Source organism: Pieris rapae, chromosome 7 (genome assembly GCF_905147795.1).
Source record: "Pieris rapae chromosome 7, ilPieRapa1.1, whole genome shotgun sequence".
Classification (NCBI taxonomy): Eukaryota; Metazoa; Arthropoda; class Insecta; order Lepidoptera; family Pieridae; genus Pieris; species Pieris rapae.
The window spans coordinates 10842465-10855985 of NC_059515.1; the positions used below are offsets into that span (position 1 = coordinate 10842465).

Genomic DNA, 13521 nt, shown 5'->3' on the forward strand with positions numbered 1-13521 from the left:
TCATTAGAAAGAACCATTTTTAATCAGTGACATAGGCTATATTTTGTTTTAAAAAAAGATCCCTAAAAAGCCCAAGGATTGAAATAATTATCCTGTGGAAACTATTGATGATAGAACAAAAAAATGTTGTACAGTATTATAGAACGAATTTATATCTACAAAACCTATTCACAATTGTGTGTTGAATATTTACCAAATCGGAACTCCTAAACATGAAATTATTTTCCTGCCATAAAACAATACTACGTCAAATTGTGTGTAAAGGAATCTCTTTTTTAATATTGTACAAGAATGTTTTGCATTTTGAATTTTGTTTTTATTTTTAACAATTTATAATAATCAAGATTAAAATTCCTGGACTGATTAAAAAGAATATATCATTTCATTTCATTTCACCTATAAATCAAGACTATTTTATATATTTACTAATGTCGGTCATTCCACGTAAATGTAACGAATTTTAAAAAGTTACTAATTATAAATTATTTGTAAAGTAAAATTTTTATTAGATTATGAATATAAGTGTAAAATAATCTAAAAGGAAGTCATTGAAATCTATGAAATTAAAGTAAAAAAAAATATATTTTTAATCCGACTTGGTAGACGTTTTACTCCGACCAGGTTGGTGGTATCTACGCGAGTCAAACCGCGAGGCATAGCATGTACTAAATAAAGCCTAAAAAAGACTTCTTTTGAAATAACTTTATTCATCAAATAGTACGTATAAGAAAGGTTAAGTTAACCAACATAAGAATGGTACAGGGAGGTACAAAAAGTTTCATATTACCCAAACTAAGCTATTAATTACTAAATGTGATAAAATCTCCGTATTGAGGGCTTAATTACGCTGCATTGTTTACTTACTAAGGTTTTATTTCACGCTCTCTTAGATAACCCTCGCTTCGGAGGGAAATATTTCGCGTCTATTCTAATGTTAATTCCAATCTAGTCCGTTTAAGTAGGCTTTGCAGGTCGCTTACTGCAGCTTTGAGTGAGATAGTTTTGTTTGATTTAATTTTGTTTCTTTGAAGTTTTGATAACTGCAACTCATAGTGCATTGCGGGCAGATTTGCCGTGCATTACTATTTGGAACCAGCTGCCCACTGAAGTATTTCCGAACCAATTCGACTTAGGGTCCTACAAGAAAAGAGCGTATCAATTCTTAAAATTGCCGGCAACGCACTCGTGAGCCCTCTGGCATTAAGAGTGCCTATGGGCGGCGGTATCACTTAACATGAGGTGAGCCCGTTTGCCTACTTTCTATAAAAATAAAATACAAATCGAAATACTTTTTGTGAAATATTAAAATTGATAAGTAAAGTGAAAATATGAAATTGGAATATGATAGCATAATGATGTCGCTCAGTTTTCCGACTCCGTGCGCACAGACGATTTTAAAGCTATTTATTAGCTCGCTTTAAAATCCATTGGAAGACACGACGCGACCGTGCACACCCTCCCCCAACCAAACTACACGATTAACGTCCTGCCCACTAGAAACCGCCAGTTCACACGTGAGGTTTGCTGATATATATTTATCACAAATAGAACAAAAATCAATGTAATACACGAGGTTCCTGAACGAAACACAGAACACGCTTAACTCTCTGTTTAACGCATTTGTATTATTAACGTGGCACTTAGAGGGCATTTGTAACACAAACTATGTGTCCTTTGTGGTTAATACAACATGACCAGAAATTATTTACCAATAAAATAATAATTATATTCGCGCTTGAGATGCAGAGTGCACATGAGCTTGAATGTCACCGAACCGGTCTTAAGACCAGTCGTCCAACTCGTCTATAATTACAGCCGGCTCGCTACTCATTCGCATTCTATTTCCATTCACTCTCACCTCGCACCTCGTCTTCTTTTGTTATTAACGTCTTCATTTCCTCTTCGCACGTCAACATGCCAGTTTGGTGAATATTACTGTCCACTAGCTATACCTATATATGATGCGATAGTTGACACTGACGACTAGCCATGAGTACTTTTATCATTTTGTTGACATTCATTTACAGGTAACTTGCCTTTAAACCGACCAAATTACAATTTAATTAAAGATGATTAGCATGAATATATTAAAACATACATAAAAACCTTCTTTTGTTACCTCCGCTTCTAACCTTAATTCTTAACCTCTCATAATTAAAATTCTACATCTTAACTGCGGCCAGTTTTATGCAAATAAAGCTGAACATTGAAACAGCGAACTGCTACGTAAAGAACGGACAAAATTTTGTAAGAAATTAATCATTGGTAATACAAACAATGAAACAATATTCAAATTAATTATTTTACTCAAGGACTGTTAAGTAGCAATATGCCACCGATATTTCTCTCGTATGCACGTATATCTTTTTATGGAAGCTGACAAGTGTTCTTGTATCCTTTTCCTTACCTTACCCCGAAATTTTATGAAATATACGATTTGTCCTTACATAGTTATAGAACAGAACTCCTGTAATAACAAAATTACTCCAACAGTTACGAGGTACTTGATACAATATAAATTAAGCTTATAACGGAGAAATAACAAATAAAATAATTCGTTCGTTACCGTCACGTCGCAGAAATGTTCTGTACGTGAATATTCTAGTTTTCTCAGAAAAGTCATTTTTGTGAGCTCGGGACGCGGACACTGTAATATGTTTGAGCGACGATTTATTGGGTTCTCCTACGTTTTGACGTAGGCTCTACGTTTTACTAAATACATTATATTGGACACAGTTATTGTAAGGTACATATGCCTTACAATTACTGTATACTAATAGCAGGAACACGTGAAATTTAAACTTTCATATAAAAAAATGTAAATCAAATAATCTTTAAATATCGTTCGCACGTTGATTCGATAGTGCTACATAAAATTGTTTAAAGTTCAAAGGTTTAAGCGATTTCTCTTCAGAACACGCAGCTCTCGAACTTTCAAAACGAAAAATTGACCCAGTTACCGACGCATCTTTCTGTGTGCACATTGCACATGCGACTGCAACACGTCAAAATTAAAGTTAAAATACCGCATTGTTCAATCTTAAATTTCATTTTAACAAATCAAACACATTGAATACAGTATTACATTTGAATTTTTTTAAATATATCAGACTCAATACAGGTCAGGCAAATTTAATTTTTAAACATTTTAAAATACATTTTATGCGGTATTACGGGATTACGGGTTGCGATACCTTGGCATGGCGGAGGGCCAACATGTTGCAACGTCGGCCACATCGCCCCGCAGGACCCCACAGACACAACGCACCACGCACTCAAAGAAACTGACCTAAACGCGACTGGTCGCGAGCACGGTCGCTCGCCGGCTGCGCAGGTTTTGCAAACGACACATGCTCCAGGGCTGCATCACCCACTCGTCAAGCTTTATTATAAAGCTTATTTTTGGATACAAACAAAAAACAAATTCATTGAAAGCAAACTCTTTACTGTCCAATAAAAGCCAAAGATCCTAAAAGTATTTCTTGCCCGCAGGAAACAATTGTATAGAAAGTAACAGTATGAGGATATGTCAGCCCTAGCATTACGATATGCGCGGGCGGTGGGTGGTAGGACCGGTCCAGGTGACGTCACACCACGTTCAGCCTACAATTAACTGAGGTCACTCACCCTACTGATCGTTGCTAGATTTTAGTATTTCATTAATAATAATAATTTATTCATTGCACGAATATGGTACAAAATGTCAAGGTGGTACAATTGTCAGTCGTTCGCATATTCTGCCACACACAGTGGCGCGCATTTATTTTTTTTAATAACATTAGTATTGTTATATTATACTAATTTATTATTATTATTTGCAAGGCATACACAAAGCAGACGAAATTTATGTCCAGAGGTATTTTCTCATAATGTTGTTGTTTGTGTAACGCCTTTGAGTTGTAAAAATGATGATTAGTAAACAAGACATTCCGCCAAATGACACTCGCAGTGACAAACTGCCTCAACTCCGAGTCTCATTTTCTCGTCTTACACATAATTGCCTATTTCTCGGAGAAAAGCTCTACTGTGATATTATTAGTTGGAATTGGTGAATGCTTTTAAGAATTAGCTCGAACCTTAGAGTACGCAGTTTGGTGTTATAATAACCGGCCTAGACATTTAGAAAAATTAGACATTGTTCATTTCATAATAACTTTAATAAATATCCGATCCTGTAATCTATTCTCATTATATTTAATGAGAAAAGTATTCTTTTTGACACACCTTATGTGTGTCCTTGAGTCGCATTTTGGTATATTTCAACTGTATTGGGGTAAAGGTCTTAAATGTTGTAACTAATTTTTTAAATGACTATTTCTACTGCTTTAAATACTTTTTTTATTGATACCACTGTATAAATTCTTAATTAATGAAAAACAGAAAGGGCATGTCTAACTCTTTGGGTACATTAAGTTAGAGAAGGTATTTTGGTGAAGTCATTAGTTGTCGCGTAAGAACCAACAAGTCGGGCGGGTCAGAAGAATTCGGCCCAATTTGTGTAACGAGCCGCCGAGAGCAGACAATTCGATTACACTTCCCAACTTGCCCTCAAAACTTCTTCTTTGCCTAAATAAATAAAACTTAGTTTATATTTTTATGCCAATAAGATTTTAAAACAAAGTTTAAAAAACACTACACTTACTCCGCTGTTAAAAATCAATTAATCAGCCAAATATGAATCAGCATTCTAACGACTCTTACTTCACCTTCACTATACAGTCATGGTTTTCACTTTGTATATAGAAAATTAGAATGGTTACACTCTATACAAAGTGCCTTTGTACTCAGCTCATCGCATAGTGCCGCCTCGTTGGGATAAAAAAGTCCGTTTATGTGCATTTACAACTATGCGAAGCTTTATATATATTGTGCTCGTGCGTTTCAGCCTGTCGAGGTCCACTCCTGGACATATTTACCTTCCATGAACAGTGCTTTCCTGTACATCCAACGTCAAGAAAATGGGTAAATGAAATGTTAAAAACTAACAACGATGAGTAGGGTGAGTCACATCAGTTATTGTGTGTGTCACGGAAATAAAATGAACCGAGACGACATGGTGTCAGGAGTTTTCCAACTCTGCGTAGTTCAGCTGGTTTTGTAAGCAAAGCTTAAGACACGCAGGCCAGTCTGTCAGCTGTCACTTACGACGATACGACACGTGATGCAAGCGAAACATTGAAATTAACTATGATATGCTCGTTACGATTATGAAGATTTTTTATTTAAGCGTATAATATACATTATGAACATTGTATTTTATATTCGAAAATGTCACGTTTGCGTAATGCGGTAATAGAAGCTGACATAACGATAACTGATGTCGCTTTCCACTAAATCTGATTTAGTGGTAGCTGATGACCTCGATCCTTTGAATTGTGTGAACACCAGTGTTATAATAACCTTCGTAAGTTTTTAAAAATGTGCTTAATTTATTTAACCTTTAAATAACTTTATTATTTAGCTATTCTATTAAAACATATACATAACCAGTTCATTGAAATGTATCATGTTATTATTATTCCTAATAATGTCTAAACGACTACTCTAAAGTTTCAATCACCTTCGTTACGTTAGGTAAAGAGTACAAAGCTTAATGAACTGACTGTTGCTTGTTGAGGCCATCGTTACAATGACTACTATTTGGATGTAGCTGTGTATTTTGTTGACAAAAGCTGTGGGTTTTTTATCTTTCAGTTTTAGCAGTTTTGTTTGTAGTTTTTTGTACATATTTCAAAACAATACTAACATTACTATACGTTGCCGGCTCAGCTTGTAGCAGGCAGACTCTCGATTTACCCTTGATGATCCAGGGCTGGTTTCAGCCAGTCCCAGGTCCATTGTAATTTACTGTTAAATAAGTGACATATGCAGACATACAGAGAAGTTTTATAAGTGATATTAATTATAAAATAAGTTATAAAATTAATTCATAATAAGTTTTTTTTATTTGGGCTGCCGAATAATTTTAAATAGTTTAGATATACATATAACAACACGTTCCTCAGCAACTACAAAACTATACGTATATAATTAATACACAACTTGGTCTGACTGCAGTATCGAATGACCTGCACATGCACTTTTAACAAATGAGTTAAATCAAACAGCATAAAATCATAATAACAATTCTCAATCATACATAAAATCGATTACATAATATAAAAGTACACTTATACAGGTAAGTTGGACTGTGAACTGGAGTGGTTTTTTCAAAAAGACACAATAATACACAGCTCTATGATTTTTATGACTTCCTACGATATGTTTTGAAATATAATTCATTAATAATCATTTAACTGTAAATTAGAAGAGCTTCCGGTATTTAATTATTTAAATACTTGTTTTGTAAAACTGTAATCAATAAATAACAGAAGCTAAATGCGTGATACGCGGTGAGCACGATGATAGCGCACTGAGGTCGGAGGAGTTGAGCACCCGCGGCGTTGCATTGTATTTTATATATTGCATTTGTGTGTTATTTAGTGCGACACACACACATGTTAAGCTTTTGCGCTTTTTGATACCACTTTAATGAAAAGTATCTTTTTGTTGTTGGATAGCAAGGAAAATAACCTTTGTTTTATTCGAATTTACACAATAAACTCATTTCTAACAGATTATACTGATTATTTTGAAACATTACATAATTTATACTGTTTATTAGACTACAGTACAAAGGTATTCGTAAAAAAGCGTCCGAAACTCTATTAAATTTATACCTACTCTGTCGAAGGACTACAAATATTGTAGTTTGAAGCTCTAAATATTGAAGATATCCGGTCCCGAGATTAGATTGTAAATATTTAATCAGAAGCAGCTGACACTTCCCAGAATAGCAATCATGTCAAAACTATAATATTTTATCTATATAGCTATTGTATGTATCTACATCTACATCTCTCATCTTAAAAACTAAGAAAAAATTGGTTAAGATTGTGATATTTCTGACTTTTTTCTTTATGGCGGTGAATCCTAGACAATTATAAAACATCTTAAAGTTGAAAAATAGAGGTTTCGAAAAAGTGGTCTTGAAGGCGATTGCTACGGAACGAAGACTACCAGGTAAAAATCGCCTTTCGGCACTTTGTTGACACACCATGAGTCCTGAGTTTTGAACATGTAACGCGTAGAAGTCCAGAACAGCAGAGTGGAGGGAGGTAGACCTCGAGGTCGAGCAATTTAAGACCCTAACAGGTCTTACGATCACCTCGGCACTGAGGCTTGCTGTAGAAACAGCCTTTAGCCTTTCATAAATTAGCCTGTAATTATTAAAATCGGCATAATAACACATTAAATTTGAAATTCGATATCATGTACAATATTCAGGGACTCAGTGGGTGGCGTATTCCACAAAATGGAGTAACAATCTGTCAGTGATTTGCCGCGCGACTGCATCTCATTACGGATTAGCGGCGTACTATGCGCAACGTATGTTATTTTTTGGTTGTGTGATAGTTTAATGGAATATTCAGTAAAATAAAATATTTAAAAAAAAATGTTATACAAATAAACTTTTTTCTTTAATAAATATGTATTCAGTGTGCCTTTTCTCAAAACTGTTTTCTTTAACTGATAATACTTCATAATTACTCATTATAATATAAAATATGCCGAGTGCTACGCCAGGACGCTACGAAATTCGAGGTTCACGAGATGCTGAATATTCATATCGCTACGCTTGCTGACTCATTACTAGCTCAAGTCTGTGACAGGCATGAGAAGCGCACTGTTTTTCATACAATAATTAGGTTTATTGGTAGGTGCAAATATTTCAATAATTGTATGTATTAACAAGTATCTAATACAAACCACACACCTATCCACCTACAAGACAAAGAATTAAATAACTATTTTTTATTCAATTCAGATACATATTCAAAACCATATTCAGAGTCATGTATTAGGTATGGTATCGTAAAAGAGTGAAAGAAATGTCTCTGACTCTGCAGATCACGTCACACAACTTAGTGATTTATAAGGATTCTGTTCACGAGCGATATATTATAGGTATTTGATGGTATCGGCGGGCGATGTGATCTCTCGCTGAATATTCATGGGAGGCATCGTCGCCGGTCTGTTCACACGTGACGGGATTATCTCCACGTGGAGGATCCAACATTATAATGACTGGTTTATGGTTATGATGATGCAACATTGCCACTGAGTAAGAAAAACCCCTCATTTGTCCAAGGAATATGGAACTTCCCTAACCACGCCATAATTATTACACAAGTTACAATAAATAAAGTGGATTTTTATGGTATTACTAGACAAGTACACGGAGCACGCGTGTGTCGGCAACTTTCTGCTCTAATTAACAATACAGCGACATCAGCGCTGCGGCGCCTCTCCGCTTCACGGGTCAGCAGCATGGCTCATACCATGTGTATAACAACACTTTGCGTGCATTTTTATAAGCTATTTTATAACTTCAAACACTGTAATATTTAAAAATAATCTAGTTCCTTATCAATATAATATTGGGACATCATCATACGAAATTCTCGGGTATCATAAAAATAGCAAACTGTGTGCAGTCGAAGCAATGTGATTAGATTTTGTAGATATGCATTAAGCTCTTTGTCATTTATCACATTTATTGAACAGCTCCAGCCGTTCATTACTCGTACTTTCCTCAAATTTCTTCACATTAATTTTGTTTCGGGTCCTTTGATTTCCTGTTCGTGATTTAGCACCGACAATAGATAACCGTGCCCATTGTTACTGATAAATTAGTATTAACTTGATTCTGAAACGATAATTACAAGTATCTTAAGCTACTACATATTCGTATCTACAAGGGTCATTTCAGATATTGAGTAAAGTACAATACGACGCTAACAATGCACCTGTGGATTTATTATGTTTCGCGAGACTTTGTGCTCTCTGTGTACACTAGAGAGTGCAACAGGATGCGACCGCACTGGCAATAAAGAAACAAGGCGCCGAACGCCTCAACGATTTTATTGGTTTCGATTGTATTGACACTTCGACTTTATATATCATGAATACTTGAAAAGACAGTTTCAGTTATTCGAATCGTGAATAACAAGTTACTCTCTGTGGAGTTTGTCTGCATTTTTTCTGCAATTACCAAAGAGAGTGTTCAAAGTAGTCATTCGGCTTAATTCCTGTAGCTGAGTTTATCATCGGTCGTCGAGACAGGATTACAAATTCTTCCCATATAACCTGGACGTTTGTCATTCCACAACTGAACGTTTTTGAGACAGTTATTGCCGCGCACCACCGCGACGTGGAAACTGTCTTCTGAAGTATTTCCAAACCAATTTGATTTCCTTCCTCCAAGAAAAGGGGGTACTAATTCCAAATTAGTTTAGTTTAAACACTACTAAACTGTATTATGTATTGTGTATATTATAATGATATTATAATCATTGATATGAAAGTAAGTTTAAGCTACTTTGTGGAACCTTTATTTTATCTACGTATTTTATACTTATTTTATGATATTTTGCTACCGCACATACACATCATGTCTACCTTTAAATTAAATTTTACCTTAAATCTTGATCGCTCGACAATCGCTCTCGAAAGAAATCTTATACGCGTACCTTTACTAATGTGGAGAGAGGGGTATCTACGTTATCGAAACTTTTCAGTTAACACTGATAAGACGGACAGTTGGGCTATATCAGTAACAGAAGGAACAACACAAGGGATTGATGATGATACAATTTATTTATTTATGTGTCTTAAAACCACTTGTATAAGAAAAAATATGACTTCAAAAATGTTACACATTTGAACATTGCACACCAATTATATTAGAACATAAAAATTTTAAAGTAACAAACAGTATTAACACATGTAACAGTATGAAACTAAAATTAAATAGAAACTCATTAGAACGTAATAGACGCCATTACGGTAAGGTCCCTATACTTGTCACTATCGCGTTCCTCACTCAGGGCACATGATCACGGCTGCCTACTCTGGCAGAAGGAATTTCAACTGTCCACTTCCAGAAGTGATAGTAATTTTATCTCGAATCACGTCGAATATACAATTTTTGTACCTAGAAATAAATTATGACGCTTCCTTGCAAATACCACATTCATGCATACAGTACTGTATGTATTTATAAATATTTTTTAAAGAACTATTGCAGACCCTAAAGAGAGTATCCAATACATGAATAATGATAGTGTTTAGATACTAAGGAATAGTACCATCGATTTATTTAATTTTTATTTATTTTATGAACAACTTCTATTTTCGATTTTCAAGGAAAACTTGTTCGATTCTGCACAGAAAGCAATGCCGAACATTCAAGGCATACGAGAGCAATAAGCAAGCTGAAACTTTCCACAGTCCGCGCAATTAGTGTATGTGGAGAACGCACAATCTAAATATAAAACATGTTTCTTCTATTTAGATTGATTGCATTTTTTATCTTTCTCTTAACTCATTTATGTCTAATTAATGTCTTTACTCACAGTGGTTGTCTGGAAGAAATCGCTCTAAAGCGATTTCTTCCAGACGCAGAGCAGGCCGCCAGTTGCTTTCATTAAATTATGTTTAATATTTTCCTTTTAAGTAATGCAACGAAGTGTTAATAAATAAAGAAATTTGTATTGAGGTGTGGCTAACGTGAATTACTTTATTTCTAATGGTAATGCAATAATAATAAAGAAGTTAATCCATTAACTCATTCCACTAACATTATCATGATTGTTTGGTTAGACATAGTATCCCTCCTACCGGAAGTACCCTCGATGACCGCTTCCTTTATCAGCCCTCAGTGGAGGAACCACAGTGGATACTTAAGTACATTACTCACTCTTATATTAAATAATTAATTACTAATCTTCTTAAAGCAAGGTTTAAAATAATACAATCTAAATTATGATATTTTCAGTAATTAAAGTTTCTATTTCTGGTAAGTTCAGCGGAGGTCTTTAAATAACACAAACTGATTTTTTATTTGTTATAAATAATTAAAATTAATAACTTGGAATAGAATCTTAACTTAAATTGTTTATAATAAAAGATAAATTTGATGATTAAGAGTATCTTTAATGCTTTTCTCGCTATATTGCGCTGCACGCTGTACAGCGAGCATCACCTCCGAGATTTCTCGATTTTCAACTTTAAGCTATGGGTAACGGGTCTCCGGACACTTTTATGTTCTAAGACTTCATACCATTACCATATAGTAATTAATTACTCCGTATAGAATTGACATAGCTCAAAACTTACAACTAGTCTTTTTATGACCCATACTAAGAGGACCAACTGCAGTCCTGCATCCGATTGAAATACCAGCGAAAAAGCTACCCGAGACTGACAATATAATGATAAAAATTTCGAACAAAGCCAGTCAACGTACAAAAGCCTCCTATCACAACACGTGATCGTAAAAACCCGTTTAAAAAGTCTCAAATACGCGAATGTCATCGGGTTTGAGTCTCGAGGGAAATTAAAACAGGCGTATTATCAAGGCTGACACTTATTGAACTGAAAGCCGCTTAAAATTTCCAATCAGTTGAGAGGATTGTAATTTATAAGAAAATTGAGTCCCAATTGAGTTAATACTTTTTAATGCGAACCACTTAAGGAACGTTACACATAACTTACATGCATATACTATGTCACGTGACTTTGCCTGTGCCAGATAAGATATAACCAAAAACATTAAGTCAATAAAAGCAATTTTCTTGCAGAATATTCTGACATTTCATGACTTTATGTCTTATTTAATTTCAGGATAATAATAAGATCTAATCTTAGTGCATACTTATGTATCTTCAATGTGAATCAAATACGGTCTTATTTTTTTATACATTACCTAAAGCAAATTACACCAAAAATATTTTCATGTTAACAAGACGTGACGCGCACTGTCACAAAGTTATTAGATCTCATGTACTTCACCAGCCCTTACTTCTTAAACTCTACATATTAATCAAAAGTATGTAAAGTTAACCTGTTCTTAGCAACACTACATGAACATGCTTTTGGTGGGATTTCACTCTTTAATTTGCTAGTAATTTATGATATCACACATTTTACTTTCTTCATTTTTAACAAGGTGATCTTATATAAAGACTTCAACTTGTATTACCTAGATTTAGTTCAAAATTTATGCACTTTACTTGTTGTTTCAGTACCAGCTTCTTACACCAGCGCACATTTCTGCTTTATTGGAAATACACTTTTTGAATGCTCAATAAAATCGCAAGTATAAGGAATTGTAACCTTACATGACTATGATAATACTAATAAGTCTCAACATTTCATTTGTTTATTTGGTCTACGTCTACGTCACGGTCACGTCAGGTTACGCTTGCTAGGTTTAAGGTTAGCTCCTCTTGGCAACACACCACTACACCACCCCATATGCCAAAGGCTACACTCAGCCGCAGGTAGTGAAAACCATGGTGAATGCTGATTTTAATTTTCAGAAGACTTATATTTTCTTCTCCATACAAGTTATTGTAATTCAAATACATTTTTAACTTCCGGATGATTCGTTTTACGTTTTAAGTGTAAATGATGTACAACTGATACACAATGAATGCTATTCCGTGTTATATATTATTATATTGTCTTACACTGTGTAATTAGAGTAAACGTAGAGATAAAATCGAATATTATTTTATCCACGTTTATTTTTACGCTAGTTGTTATTTTGGGAGAAATCAATTCGGCGCGCCTGTTGTGCATCGTCTGATTAGATTTGCCACTCGCTGACAGAGACACGATTCGCTATTGACCACATGGTTCATATTTTCAACTGCATGTAAATTGTTTAAAAAATATTGAACCTTTATAGTCGCCGATGATAAAGTGAAGTTTTTTATTTGTCTACAACCAAAAATACCCGGAGTTTTGAATGAAAGTGTCAATGCACGTACAAAGCGGTAAAGGGTGGTACTCGAACGGCGATAACCCAGATATTATGAGCACAATTGGAATATCGAGATAAGCGCTCGCTAGCAATGAGCCACAGACTGAATATTTTTACATCTCCTTCCCGCTTGTCCACCGGCACTCAAACTGTCATTGATCTATACGTATACATATATAGAATGGAAAAATCAAGTTCTACTGTTACTTGTGCCATCTCAGTGGAGCTCACGAACTGTCCTCTGCCAACATTCCCGATTTCACATTTGATTTTGCTACTTATCCGTTTCCTCAGTTCTGCAGATTAATAGTTGTAATATTTGTTAGTAGTTTAAGGTAGTTTATCAGTTAGTAAGTACATGATAATCATTTGGCATTTTTTACGCTGTACATAAATCAATAATAAATAAATGTACTTGCAACCCCTTTTTACTAGATCAACTAGTTAAGGTTGTAAAAATTAAAAAACATATGTGCAATTCACACATGGTAGAAGTGAAACCTTCAAAAACATTTTTTTTATTATTAATCATATATAAATTAATCATTTTCCATTATCTAAATGTGTGTGTTCTTTTAAAACAGTATATTTTAATGATAAATTTTAATTTATAAGTTTAATATAAATTTTTAATTTGGGAAAAACTAAAA

The 13521-nt window shown here is 34.4% G+C and overlaps 1 protein-coding gene across 2 annotated transcripts in view; it reads right to left on the reverse strand.

Annotated features, from left to right (window-relative positions):
- LOC110998830 (SH2 domain-containing protein 5) overlaps positions 1-13521 on the reverse strand; it is a 59071-nt gene that overhangs the window by 32753 nt on the left and 12797 nt on the right. Inside the window, exon 1 of one of the 2 annotated variants that reach the window (XM_022267623.2) lies at positions 3195-3320. The exons of the other annotated variant lie outside the window; for it this stretch is intronic. Coding sequence (XP_022123315.2) covers positions 3195-3218 — 24 coding nt within the window. The 5' untranslated portion in view covers positions 3219-3320. Of the gene's footprint in view, positions 1-3194; positions 3321-13521 lie in introns of those variants that run through there. 2 annotated transcript variants of the gene reach the window in all.